The sequence below is a fragment of the Pyricularia oryzae genome, chromosome 3 (genome assembly GCF_000002495.2).
Source record: "Pyricularia oryzae 70-15 chromosome 3, whole genome shotgun sequence".
NCBI classification, from domain to species: Eukaryota; Fungi; Ascomycota; class Sordariomycetes; order Magnaporthales; family Pyriculariaceae; genus Pyricularia; species Pyricularia oryzae.
Genome location: NC_017849.1, coordinates 5841525 through 5854268, shown reverse-complemented (window position 1 = coordinate 5854268; position 12744 = coordinate 5841525). Strand labels below are relative to the sequence as shown.

Genomic DNA, 12744 nt, shown 5'->3' with positions numbered 1-12744 from the left:
GTCGCCAGTCAGTCTGAATCCTAGGAGGGCTCCAATCTCGGTCGCTACTGTCCTATGTGAGCGTCCATAAGGTCTGGTCAAGTAGACGACTCGGTCTTATCGACTGGGTGACGTCGGGTCATGTGCCGCGCGAGTGGATATGAACCAAGTTCGGCGTCTACTGGGGCATGGAGCTCACATGGCCTGCTTTGGCCTGTCACGATCCGTCGCTCAATGATTGGAGCTTCATGATCGAGAGCAAGTCTGGCGCGGCAGAGTGCCCCGGATAAAGAGGGCTGGGTAAAGTGGTTCGAGGACAGGCATCCCTTGAGACACGTTCTCTGTCTACGGCATGGCAAGCAGTACCTGTATTATCAGACTATTTATTCTAAGCGTTTTAATCTTTATCAAAAAAAGATTAAAAAGTTCTTCGGTCGTAAACCTGGAAATCCGCGGGCTGCCCGTTTGGGGTTGAGCCCACCAACCCGTGGCCCATGGGTTGTTGCGGGCTCGCGGGTTGGGCCGGGCTATGCTCATTTTCGGGTTTTAGCAGGCCCAAGTCTCGCATAGGTCCCCATTCCATCAGGTAATATAATCCATAAATTTACTAATTGTGGTGGTCCAAGCGGTTTATATCTAGGCTCGTTAATAACTCTTGTACAGTTTCCAATCCTCATAGGTACTTCCTTTCGGCAGTGCGGTAACCTTTTGCCCAGAAGCAATATAATAGTCTTTGAGCAGCTTTACTGTCGTCCCATCTACTGGATCCATTCTAATCCCGACGTGCGTCCAGAGTTCAAAATCCGTCCCAAAGTCCTTTGTATACATTATCTCGGCAGCCCTCGCCGACTTCTTAACCCAATCGTAGAGGCTGCCGGTTGGGAAATCCTCAATATTGTCCTGTGGCCTCAGGCTCTGCTGCACCTTGTCCTCTTCCGTCTTCCAAAAGAGTCGGATGGTTTGTATATTCTCTGGGGCTTTGGCAGCGGCCGGACGGCTCGCATATGTATTGCCCTGCCGGGAAGGAGTAGGAGGGTACATGTTGACCGGAGCTGCAAAGGGCATCGGGCCCGGGCCGGGCGGATAGAGCGGAGGCTGGCGAGGGACACCTGGATAGAATATAGGGGGAGCATGGAATGCATTGTTTGCGGCGTACGGGTCTGCGTACGGGTCTGCGTACGGGCCGGGACCGAACGCACCAGGCGGGTTTGCCGGCCGTTAAGGACGAAGGTGTATGCGTTCACCCGTACGCCTGGAGGGTCTGGGAGCGTCATATCCCGGGTCGTCATCGTACCGCTGAGGCTGTGGTACAGACGGCCGCCTGCCGTTCCGCTATGTTCTACTACTTCGGCCCTGTGCCGCCCGCAGATCTGGCGCAGGGGGTGGCGACGGCACCTGCGGCGGGGGTGGGCCGGCATATTCCTGAGCCGGGGGAGCATATTCTCGAGCCGGAACAGCGGCGACTTCGAATTTCGGGCGTCTTACCAGGGCCTTGTCGTCATTGACGGGGAGAGCTGCTGAGAATGGAATGCAAAGAAGGGCAAATATGCCCAGGTCGAGGTATTGGCGTCGCATGGCTATCGTCGGGCTAATCAAGGCACGCAGAAGATGTTTTTGTGGAGAGCTTTGTTTGGGAATATACGAACCTACCTCAGGACTTCGGCGTGAGCTTATAATGGCTACATTTATTTATTTTTCAAATATTGAACCGCCTTATTCTCACTTGCCAAACTGCCTTACTCTACTACAGGCTACACGAAGGCCCAGGGAAAAAGGCCCAACTGTGAGGGTGCTATGCCCTCCACTGCTTATCATGCTGACTGTCAGCACTTTATTATTTATAACAATCCTTGCTCGTTACTTTGCCCTACACATGTAAGCTGAGCTCCCGGATTGCACAGCCCGGACATGGTCAAGTTTCAACTCGGCTGATTGTGGACACCCTCGCCCACTAAGCACAGTGTGCGCAGAACCCACAATTTTCCGTTTTTACAACATAAGCTTGGGTTGGATGCACCACCCTCACGAAGCAGCAAGAGTAAGGCTCCGGGGAAAGCTGACAGTATTTCTTTCTTCTTTTTTCTTACCTGTCAAAACTTCCTTCGGTCGCCGGAGCCATTGAACTGGTACCAAACTCCCACCCACAAGGCAATCTCGCTTGCAAACCTGCCCGGCTTGTTTGTTTTGGAGGACTGGCTGCGGATAAAATCTCCAATCGTGATCCTCAAGGTTTTGTATATTTGCGGGGGACTGTGGCGCTGGCTTGGTCACCAGTCTGAACACTCAAGCCTCAATTTTATGGCCTCTTGCCTCGAGTTGCGCTTTGTGGTGCCCATTATAATTAAAGAGAGGAAGCTGTTCCAGGAGCCTGTTTGCGTTCGGTTATATATTCCCGGATGGATTTTCACAAGTATCACCAGCGGCGTCACCTCATATTTTCCAATAGAATTATCTGTTACCACGGTCGCCGCCACGGAGCCTAGCATTTAAAGAGCAGCTAGGGCGAAATGCAGAGAGGGCTGGAGTGGCATGCGGTGCTTCTAAAAGATTCGTACCAAGTTTGTTGGTCGCTGTTTGAGACCTAATAACGCAAATGGCGAAGGAGCACCCTTTAACAAAATACTTTAGGAGCCTTAATATTAAAGTCTGAAGAATGATGAGAGTTTAGAGAAGAGACATGGCAATAGAGACATGGCAATTTTATTAGATAAACAAGTAGTTTACTGTGTTTCAAACAGCCTTTCCGTACGTTTACTAATTGAATGCGAGCTAGCTATTAAGTACTTGCATAACTTTAATTGGAAACTATTAATAGAAGCAACTTCGTTGTTAAGAGGAGGCCAAACCAGGTCAACCAGGCAACTATCGCATTATATCAGGGTTATGGCTTCATGCCTACAAAGCTCCGGTAATATTATTATACATTAGGAACCTAGCTTCGGCCCCCAGGGATTCCCTTGCCTTGTGCCTGCTCCGCCTCAGCAACTTCTGGGATTTTATTCCGATCCTTTGAGCGCTGATTCGGTGACCATTGGGAGAATAACTCGTGTAAATTGGGAGTTTTTACCGATGTGCCAGCCTCCGGCCTGTAGTGGCAACCCTCTGTCAACGGAAAATAAGTTGATAAAGATTTTATCAAGACCTGACTCAGACTTGCAAGGAACCATTCGTAGCATAATATCTACGCCAATTAAAATAAAGCAATCGGTGAATAGAGGCGGAGCAAACTGCCGGACCACATTTGCATAGTACAACACGGTCGTCCCTACGCGGCCCCGGACCTTGTTCACTCTCTTCTTCTACCACCAGCCAGCTGCTCCCTGGCAAGCACCTCGCAACATCACATTACTCATCTCACCTTCCAAAAAAAGAGTCTTAACCGGAGGGCGCCGAACTCCGGCTCACCTAATTGTACAAGAAGAGCTGTAAAAGCTGATGGGGCCCAGTCCCTGGTATTTCTAGGGACTCTCCACGTGCTTACCGCGCAGGGATGTGACACGAGTCCGTTGGGAGATGATGCTCTTTTTGCACAGGAGAACGCAATTAAAGGGTTTTCCTTCTTTTTTTCCCCTTTTGTGTGCCGACGGAGGCATGGACGGAGCCAAGAAACACAGATATGCCTGGTATCGTTGCGCATTTACAAATGTTTCGCATGCAGGCGGGACATCGACAAATTTTATATATACTGGGTCGGTTTTTGGGGAATGAGGGAAAAGGGACTTGTTTTCCATCTAACGAGTCAAAAGGCTATTTTCTAAAGAACAGCGACAAAAGAAAGAAAAAAAAGGCAGAGAGAGAGAGAGAGAGAGAGAGAGAGAGAGAGAGAGAGAGAGAGAGAGAGAGAGAGAGAACTCAGAAAGCAAACCCTAATTCCCCACGCCAAACCCCAAAAATAATCAGCTGCCGCCGATAAATTGGCCAGTCTACTGCGTCTGGAACGTGTTCCGTCCCCAATGCTTATAAGCAAGCACCGAACCGTCTTGAAGGCTCAGAACAGCTGGTCTGCAGTGTTTATCAACCATAACATTGAGTGCTTCGATACGGGTATTTGCGTTGACCTCGTGGTACTTGAGCGTGCCGTCAGCCAGAATCTGCCTTATAATGCAGTCTGATTTGGCAGCCGCTGTTGAGAAAAAAGCCGTGGCAACAGCCATAATAGCAACAATGTCCTTGATATACATAATGTTTAAATAAGTAGGGAAAACGTTTATTGGCAAGTAAAGATAAGCTTTTTTGTATTTTCAGGACAGGAAAATGATTTTGCAAATTTGGCCGAGGAGGAATTTTTGGTTGTAAAAGGACTCGCTACTTGAAACGAGCAGAGGAATGTCGCAAGATATATATACGGGTGAAAAGGTTAAATGGCTTCTTTTGTCAAAGTGGAAACTTTCAAAGATATATTTAGTACTGATGCAGGGGACTTTATATTAATAGCACCAACAGTCATATTTAACTTTTTTCTCACCGAGAAAATAGCTCTTATTATAGGAGCCCCCAGATATTGTTGCCGGGTTACAGGGTAGAAATAAATAATCCGTAGCGCGGCTCGCTTTTCGCTATTCAGGTTATACACATTTTATTAAAGTAAACAATTAAAAATAGCACTTTTTATTTCCTTTTAGAGCCAAAGAGACAATAATAACAAAATGATTTGCAAAAAGTGTGCTCTTACCAAGTATCGATGCCTTGGCATTATATTTTACCTAGTGCCCTGCAAGTAGATTACCTAAGTAAAAATTAATATAAGGAGTTTATAAAGTAACACTTTGCGTTTATTTGTTCTTAGGGAGGTGGCATAGTGCTACCTTGCGATATTGCCAGGTTAGGGATCCAAATCATCAGTCTCCTGCGAGTGGTCATTCGTTTTAATTAAGGTTGACGGGTGCTTCGAGCCAGAAGTTTATAACACCCCATTGTGCACTCTGGTGCACAGAGCATACTTCCTCCCTCGAGCACCAAGTCCAATATTTAGTACATTTATCAACCCTAGTTACTTCCGTTCGGTACCGACGGCAATATTCAGTACAGTGTCAGTCCTCTCGTTCAACGGAATAAGGAATGTTTGGTGAGCAAAGCGAGCTACGTGTTCCGGACGTAAAGCTTTTACTTTGCCTCGTTGTGCAGAGATAGTTTTCCGGGCTTTTATTAATTTAATTTGCTATTTTTCATTAGAACATTCGGCAAATTCGAAGCGCAATTGGTCGAGAGTTTTGGCGTCGATTTTATCGTGGAAAAGTGAAATTAATTCGGAAATGCGTACAAATCGCGCCTGCGTATACGAATGTATTTGCCACGCCATTCCTTATCCGCTAACGCCTTCCAAAACTATTAAAGCTTTTATTGCAACAAAACAGCAATCGCTTTAATCGCCACGGTAAGAGTATTTGCAGCCCATCGCATACAGATACAGATTATTATAGCGTTTGCGTTCGTTGTTAAAAAGCATGAAATTTAGAGACTTTGCCCAACCCCACGGCGCAGCGCAGGGCCGCTGGGTAAGTTAGCGCAGCGGCTCTGAACTTTATAATCTCTACAACGTTTCCAACACTTGAGCGGGGCCTCGTGCTGGCTTGGGCCAATCGCGCCTCGACAGAACCGAGAACCTTTCCTTCAGTGCGGCGTCGTGCTGGGCCTTGAGCGCGTCGGCCTGGGCGCGGAGCTCGCTCTGTTGTTTGTACAGCTCCCTGTAGTTTGTCGACTTTTCCTGGAGGGTCTCTGTGCACCTGGCGCAGTCGGCCGTGGAGGTGCATTCGGAACAGCCCAGGTGGGTGCCTCGGACATTTGAATTGGCGTTTATCTTGCTCCAGTTCTGGGCTCGGGGTGGCTTCTTGGCCGTTGTTTTGCTCCGCGCCTCGACGCGACCTGGACGGCCGACCTTGATCTCTGCCCTTCTGGCGATCTGAGCAGCAATATCAGACCCCTTATTGGCGGCATTGTGGGCTACATCGCCGTTCGAGGGACCAATTGGGATAGCGATCGGGGGGAATGGCGCAGTGGTTAAGCGCCATGGCTGTTACTTGAGTAACGTAGGTTCGAATCCTGCTCCCTCCACCTCCTCCCCGCTTACCCGTGGCAAGGATAACCCGGCTGGCTATCGACAACAACCACCCGCCTGTGCCGTCGAGCCCACACTTGTTGGGAACTTCGTCTCCATGGCTACAAACGACCGACAGCTCCGCTGTTTGGACACAGGCCCCTCTCGATGAAGAGCCGTCAACTGCCGTCAGACGAATCCTCCGTGCGCCTGAAGGCACGGGGTCGCGTCAGTGAACAAACCTGTAAGCAGGACCGGGCACGAACCCGGTCAGGCTCGATTCGCTTCTATGCCCTTGTTTTCCGCTGTGTAAATAGAGAAAATAGAAAGCGCGCCGAGATACCCCTCGGGAGGTTGCTAACGGCCGGCTAATAAGCCGGGCCGAGCCCGGCGTTAAATAATACTACTACTACTACTACTACTACTTGGGATAGCGATCGTTCCTCTGACGCTTAGAGTCACCAAGGTGAGGGAATTGAAAAGGGTAAACAACCGCATTTTAAATGTAAAATTATACGTCTCCGTTTAATAACGGCCAGAATATTAACTAAAATTAGCGCAGGAGAGTAAGCCTTAAATTTGTGTTATTAACAGCCCGATAGGATGCATTTAAACAAATCTCATGTAAAATGGTGAAGATGGTTAGATAAATCGTTGCCAAATTTGTAAATGCATAAAAAGAGGGACCTATTTTTTTTAGCTAAGATTAGATGCTTATAAACTAATCGGAAACCGAACAGCATTCCTAGTAGGGCTAGCCTTGCCTAAATTTAGCGACTGTAAGAATGTGTTTGCCAGTTTTTTACCAGTTTTATCCCTGCCGTATTGTTTACAAATTTATTGCGGGACAACAAATGTTTGCATCATTCGGCCGCCCCAAAGTCAATCAGCTCCACACTACTCCCTTCCACCTGGCTATTATTATTCTCGGCGGAACCGCGTACCAAATCGGCACCCGAGTTATAACAGATACGGATGCTTATTGTCACCGGATTCACGCCAGCCTTGCATATACCCTCGAGTTATGATTCCCAAGCCAATGCTTATTTGCAAAGCCATTAAGTTGGGATCGTCCCTGCGGCCCTAGACGTACATCGACGTCGGCGCCGTTTCCTCATCTTCCACCTCCGATCATCTTCGATCGCCGCGAGCACCTACACCCCTCATACGTTCCTTCCTTATCGGAGGGGAAAGGGTGGACAGGGAAACTTATATGCGAACCGGCAAACACCCCAGGTTGCGGGTCTACCCTTCTACCATACCTGTTGCGTCCCTACTTGTTCTTGACACCTTTTTAATGTCCAGACCCTGCAACTTTGCAAGCCGCTCTGCGCAATGACGCACCACCGTCCAAAAGCCAAGCCCGCTTGCTGCTTTGCGGGAATTCGTCTAAGCCAATACCAACCTGTACGTCTGCACCTGGAACGGCCCAATATTAACCTCGAACAGCCCAGGCGTCAGGCACCTCCTCGAGGCCTCGAGGTGGTTGAAGATTCTTTTTTTTTTTTTGCATGTAAACTTGTATATCACCCTGGCGATAAACGGCGATTCATATAATATAGAATAAATTATTTCGATTTTATCCAATAAAAATGAACTTTCCAACTCCGTATATATCTTGGAGCCGCGGGTCCTTCTGCCCGTATGCCACCGCCAGCGCAGATCAATGGCCCTACTGTGGACGGCTAAGGCCGAAAAGGGCCGAGTGCATGGGGCCGCATCTGCCAATACAGAGAGAGCAGGAATCACCTAGTGTCAGGGCTTATCCCTGAAACCCGTAGCTCCATATAAGAGTGGCTTCGGTTCAGATCTAAGGCCAGCTTATCGTTTTCCGCCGTTAATTGTGGAACTGTATTTTTTTTATTACGAAATAAAAGATTTATTCCGCGATAAGAAATTAAAGACAAATCGGAAAAATATACGGTTTATATATTCGATATAAAATTTAATTGAATTATTAAAAACGATTTGATTCTTATTTCTTATATATAAATTGGCTGATTTTGGAATAAAGACCAAAAAAGTATAGTGGTAGTTTTCCAAATTTTGTTAAGATATTCGAATTTTGGATTTTCTTCAATAATTATTTTATTTTGAAACAAACTTTATAGCTTCTATATAAACGGGATATTAATAAATTGTGGTTTTCTTTTGTAAACTTAAACCATTGAAATAAAAATTAAAAAAGGGTCAATTTCTTACGGCCGAAAAACCTTTTTGCTGTTCCACTATAAAATAAATTAGGAAATAAAACACGCAGATCACCGTAATATTATAAGGTGGCCTAGGCCTTTTCCACCGTGCTTTATATTGGCAAAAACTGCGCAAAAGTTTATATAGATGTATCCATACCACGTAGGGGCAGAATCGTGGCACATAGCAAGGCTTGGGTGTGACGTGTTGGTAGAAATATTCCGCCTGTATATTGTAATTAACTTTGGATGTGGCCTTTGGACCTATTTCTGGAATAAATTGGCATAACGCCCAAATGCGCGTGGCTGAATATTGAACCCGTGGGTCTTCGGGGTCGCTGCCCTGCTGAGGCTGCATTATGCGTTGCGCGTGAGTTCAGGCTGAAGATGGGTTAGACGGTAAAGATATCATGTTTCTAGCTGCAGCTGGAAGAATCAATGGCTGAGCAGACGACCGGGGTTTTCTCTTTGCTCACGACGCAGCAGGTGCATGGGAGGAATGAGATGTTGAATGTGAGTATGTGACAGCTGTTCACTCGAGGAGCATGAGCTGTCCCCTTGTGTCGGGCGCGCAGCTACGCGGGCAAGACGCCAAGGCTTGGCCCAGTTACGCCATTTTCGTAATTTGGAAGACGTAGTTGTGTCCGATATCCTGCAAGCACTGAAGAAGCAGCTTACAGTTTGTCATCTTGGAGATGGGCCATGTGAGACTGGGGATAGTGTTTATTTAAGGGATTGGTAAACGCAAGTACATGTGGGTAGTAAACAAACCAATGCAGGACAAATTCTGTGACGAACCTACCATGTAGGCACGCCAAATTACCGTTTGTGGACGAGTCCTAGTCTGTTTATTTTTCTACCCAAAGCGGCAGTAAACTGTATTTGAATTACACTAAATTGCATGGAAATGCATTTAATTATAAGTTATAACTACGTAATTTGGATTAGAATCCCGAAGCCAAATTTTATATTGGTACTTTTGCTTGTATAATACAAACAAAAGAATAAGAAATGACAAAGGATATATCGATGAGCTGAATTGTCTTAATTTAAAGTTGACAGATGCTGAGATAAATTAACATTTTTTTTACAAGTAATTTATCAGTACAGGGAATTGACAGCGCCATAGAATAAAAAGTATTTGCTTTAAAAAATATATGGAATTCCAGGTTTAGCAACAGAATTTTTGATTTTTCCCTTTCGTTCCTCCATCTCCTCTCTTTTCTCAACCATGCTCAAGCTAAAGCCCCCCTTTCTTTCGCTTTATTGGGCAGCCAACCAACCGCCCAACATGCGTCTTTTCAACCTTGTCCAAATCATTGCTCTTTTTCCATTTGCACTACAGCGCTCCCACCCCGAATATTGGCGGCAGGGAGCGTTTCTGCTTCTGTAAGCTCTCTCGATGTGGGTATTCTGCATCTGGTTCCGCGCAGTACATCCGGACGAAGAAACCAAATACGAACGCGGAGACTGCGGCTACCAAGCATGGACCAAGGAGACCATAGAGGCTTATGATTGCGACGATGCAGCCAACCACGACGGCATAATCCCACATCGACGACGTCAGCGAATAAGGGGATACAAGACTTTCGTCTACCTGCTTTATATATAGCTACTTGATGCATGGAAGATAAAACTTTGGATCAAGACTCTCACGCTCTGATGTGTTGTTTCGCTGTGGTCAGGCCCATTTAAGCAGTATATAGGCCGAGCAATATATGGGTGATATGCCGCTCGTATCTCCTGCCCTCGGTGCAAGTCATCGTTGCGGCGAATGAGGACAGCTGCGGGTGAATGGCGGTGGACTAATGATGACCAGGTCAATCCACAAGGTATCGAACCACAGATTCTCGTTGAAGTGATTCGGACCCGCGCAGGTTTGCCGAAGCCGTGGAGTCACGGGCTACGAAGCCAAGAAGTCTTTGCCAAAAATGAGAAGTCCTAAAACTGGTCCGTATCATCTCGTAACCCTATATGGAAAGCAATGCCAAAACCTTGCGCTGGCCCTCTTATACTGTAAAGTCAATATTTAATTCGTGACATGACTTTGAAACAGATCCCTTTGAGGATACCGTGCCCAGTGGAGCTACCTTAGGATGCCTGCTGGGGGCCGATCACGTTTTGTCACCTTGCCATTCAATATTCTACCAGCCAGGTCGGGACATCAGGAAATCTTTTTTTAGCAAATAATACAGCCGCCTTAAGTCCTGTGATTTTGCTGATACAGACTGAGGGGTCCAGAGGTGGCGTTGCTACGAAAATACTAATGAATCTCTTGTTAGGCAACGTACTTGTTACGACCAGGCAGTTGGGCCGGTACCAGAGAGGCCAGGTGGGGTCACACCCCTCTCGACGACACTCGCCCAGAAGGAATACCGACCGGCAGAACAACGATTACCTAAGGGCAAGGCCACGAGATCTCACGTGACCTCACGTGACGTCCAAGGGAATGGATCTCTATAATCTGTAAAATCTCAGTTGAGAATCACAGATCAAACAGATCAAGAGAGATCATATTCGGAACATAGTTTATATAAGGCACGCTTATTACCATGTAGATAGATTCGATTCTAGGATTGCTTAGCAGCAATCAAACTCTAGTTAACCTCAAGACTTACTTGAGAACGATCATAACTTCACCCCCAGTCATTGAGAACCCCAGTTACCCAGTCAGACGCTCAGTTGCTTCAACCCACTGTATTTTACCCTAAGAACAGGTTACCCCGATACCTTGATCGTAACAGTACTGATACGTTTGAGGTTATTATTAACAGAAGTAAAACCCCAATAATTTATATTTTGCATCTGAAACTGACGTCAGCCCCACCGTCCTTTTACTATTTTTATTTCTAGTAGTGAGATCTTTTGTATAAAACGTTGGTAGTATCGCAGCTTATGAGCGGAATTTTACTTGACTTTGACCAACACATCTTTTTATCGCCTCCCCCTCTTGTACCAGGTTTTTGATAAACCTATTTCTTCAGTCAGTGACGCCTTTTTATCCATCTTTTGAGTTTTTTACTTTGAACAAAAAGAAAAAAAGAAGAAAATGCAGTTCTCAACCCTTACTCTTTTGGCGGCTTCTGCCTTTATTCCAGCCATCTACGCCGCCTCGGTATGTTAATCTTTTATCAATGAACAAAAAAGGAAGAAGAAGAAAAAGTACATTTTCTGATAAAACTTTTTTTCTTTTTTCTAGGCTGCACCACAGGACACTTGCCACTGCACGGGTGACGACAAGGCAGCGAGTGGAGTCAAATCAACCACAGAGCAATGCTGCGCAAATGCAGTCTTTGGCGGAGGTGTTAAGGCGGCGGGAAAGTTCACCGGCGATGTATGCGACTATACCGGAGTGGCCGCTTTTAAGAATTTCGATGTACGTTGCATGTTCCACAGAAGAAGAAGGGACGCCAAGCTACCGGGCTGGGTGGACAAAGTTCTGCGCTCAACCCCAAGCCAAAAAAAAGAAAAAGAAAAAGAAAAAAAATCAAGCTAACTTTTAATTTGCCAGATTGTCACTGCCATAGAAGGATTCGACTCTTGTTGTCGTACAACAAAGCCCGGCGGTGTTCAATCTGCTCAGGGAGGACAATGCCAAAAGTCCACAAAATCCTAAGCATTCCTGTGGTTATGCGATACTTGGGCAGTTGGGTAGAGCGGTGTACGGGTTTTCTTGGTTTCAGCTCAATTTAACATTTTGGTCCTGATCAACTTGCTAAACCCCCGGAACTTTGTTTAGTTTGAACGCCCACTTATCCCTGTCAAGATGAGGGGAAGCAGTCTTTCCAGACGTTATGTGAAACACAAACTGACTCTTACACTCGCCGTCACGAACAGTAACGTTGCGTACCCCCTGTTCGGCACCCCCCCTGTTCGGCACCCAAAAATAACAACACTTTTATTTTTATCCTCCAACTTCTATTATAAATATCTCGATGAATCTGTCACTTTTGGATTTACTTTTTTCTGATTTTAATTCTCCATTTTCCAATGAAGCAATATACTGAAAAACAGCTTATATCTGCAATTAACGACGTCAATAATGGCAATCCAATTGCAAAAACCTCCCGAAAATGGGGAATACCTAGGTCTACACTTCAAAGTCGACTTAAAGGTTCTCAACCTTATAAAAAAGCACAAAGCCCTTTTCAAAGGCTTTCCACGGAACAGGAAAAGCATTTGGCTGATTGGGTACTTACCCAAACAGCTTTAGGGCTTCCGCCAACGCATCAAGAATTACGCTTTTTTGCCGAACGAATTCTTCAAGCCGCCGGAGAGACAAAAGGCCTTGGAAAACGTTGGATAACTCGTTTTTTGGCTCGTTATCCAATCCTTAAAACCCAAAGGCCCCGTCGAATAGATAACGCCCGGGTTAATGGCGCTACTACGGAGGTAATTAAATCTTGGTGGCTTTATATTACGAACCCGGTTATTAACGCTATTAAACCGGAAAACCGTTGGAATATGGACGAAACCGGTATAATGGAAGGCAAAGGATCTAATGGCCTAGTATTAGGGCTTAACGGGATCCGGCCGTTG

At 46.2% G+C, this 12744-nt stretch overlaps 4 protein-coding genes and 1 pseudogene across 5 annotated transcripts; 2 read left to right on the top strand and 3 right to left on the bottom strand.

The window, feature by feature from the left end:
* Positions 1–225: 225 nt before the first annotated feature.
* MGG_07814 (uncharacterized protein) lies at positions 226–1794 on the bottom strand (the record flags this gene model as incomplete). The annotated part of the gene is made up of 5 exons (XM_003712982.1): positions 226–324; positions 727–1074; positions 1179–1231; positions 1326–1567; positions 1703–1794. The coding sequence occupies 5 exons, from the start codon at positions 1792–1794 to the stop codon at positions 226–228; spliced, it is 834 nt and encodes a 277-aa protein (XP_003713030.1).
* Positions 1795–5509: 3715 nt separating this feature from the next.
* MGG_13852 (uncharacterized protein) lies at positions 5510–6133 on the bottom strand (the record flags this gene model as incomplete). The annotated part of the gene is made up of 2 exons (XM_003712981.1): positions 5510–5989; positions 6110–6133. The coding sequence occupies 2 exons, from the start codon at positions 6131–6133 to the stop codon at positions 5510–5512; spliced, it is 504 nt and encodes a 167-aa protein (XP_003713029.1).
* MGG_20161 lies at positions 5959–6030 on the top strand (annotated as a pseudogene). Its single transcript has one exon. The product of its transcript is annotated as a tRNA-OTHER (tRNA).
* Positions 6134–8640: 2507 nt separating the features above from the next.
* On the bottom strand, positions 8641–9624 carry MGG_16934 (uncharacterized protein; the record flags this gene model as incomplete). The annotated part of the gene is made up of 3 exons (XM_003712980.1): positions 8641–8857; positions 8977–8992; positions 9489–9624. The coding sequence occupies 3 exons, from the start codon at positions 9622–9624 to the stop codon at positions 8641–8643; spliced, it is 369 nt and encodes a 122-aa protein (XP_003713028.1).
* A 1630-nt stretch (positions 9625–11254) lies between these two features.
* On the top strand, positions 11255–11821 carry MGG_07810 (uncharacterized protein; the record flags this gene model as incomplete). Its single annotated transcript, XM_003712979.1, has 3 exons — positions 11255–11320; positions 11405–11581; positions 11717–11821. 3 exons carry the CDS (start codon positions 11255–11257, stop codon positions 11819–11821), a joined length of 348 nt encoding a protein of 115 aa, XP_003713027.1.
* Positions 11822–12744: the final 923 nt, after the last annotated feature.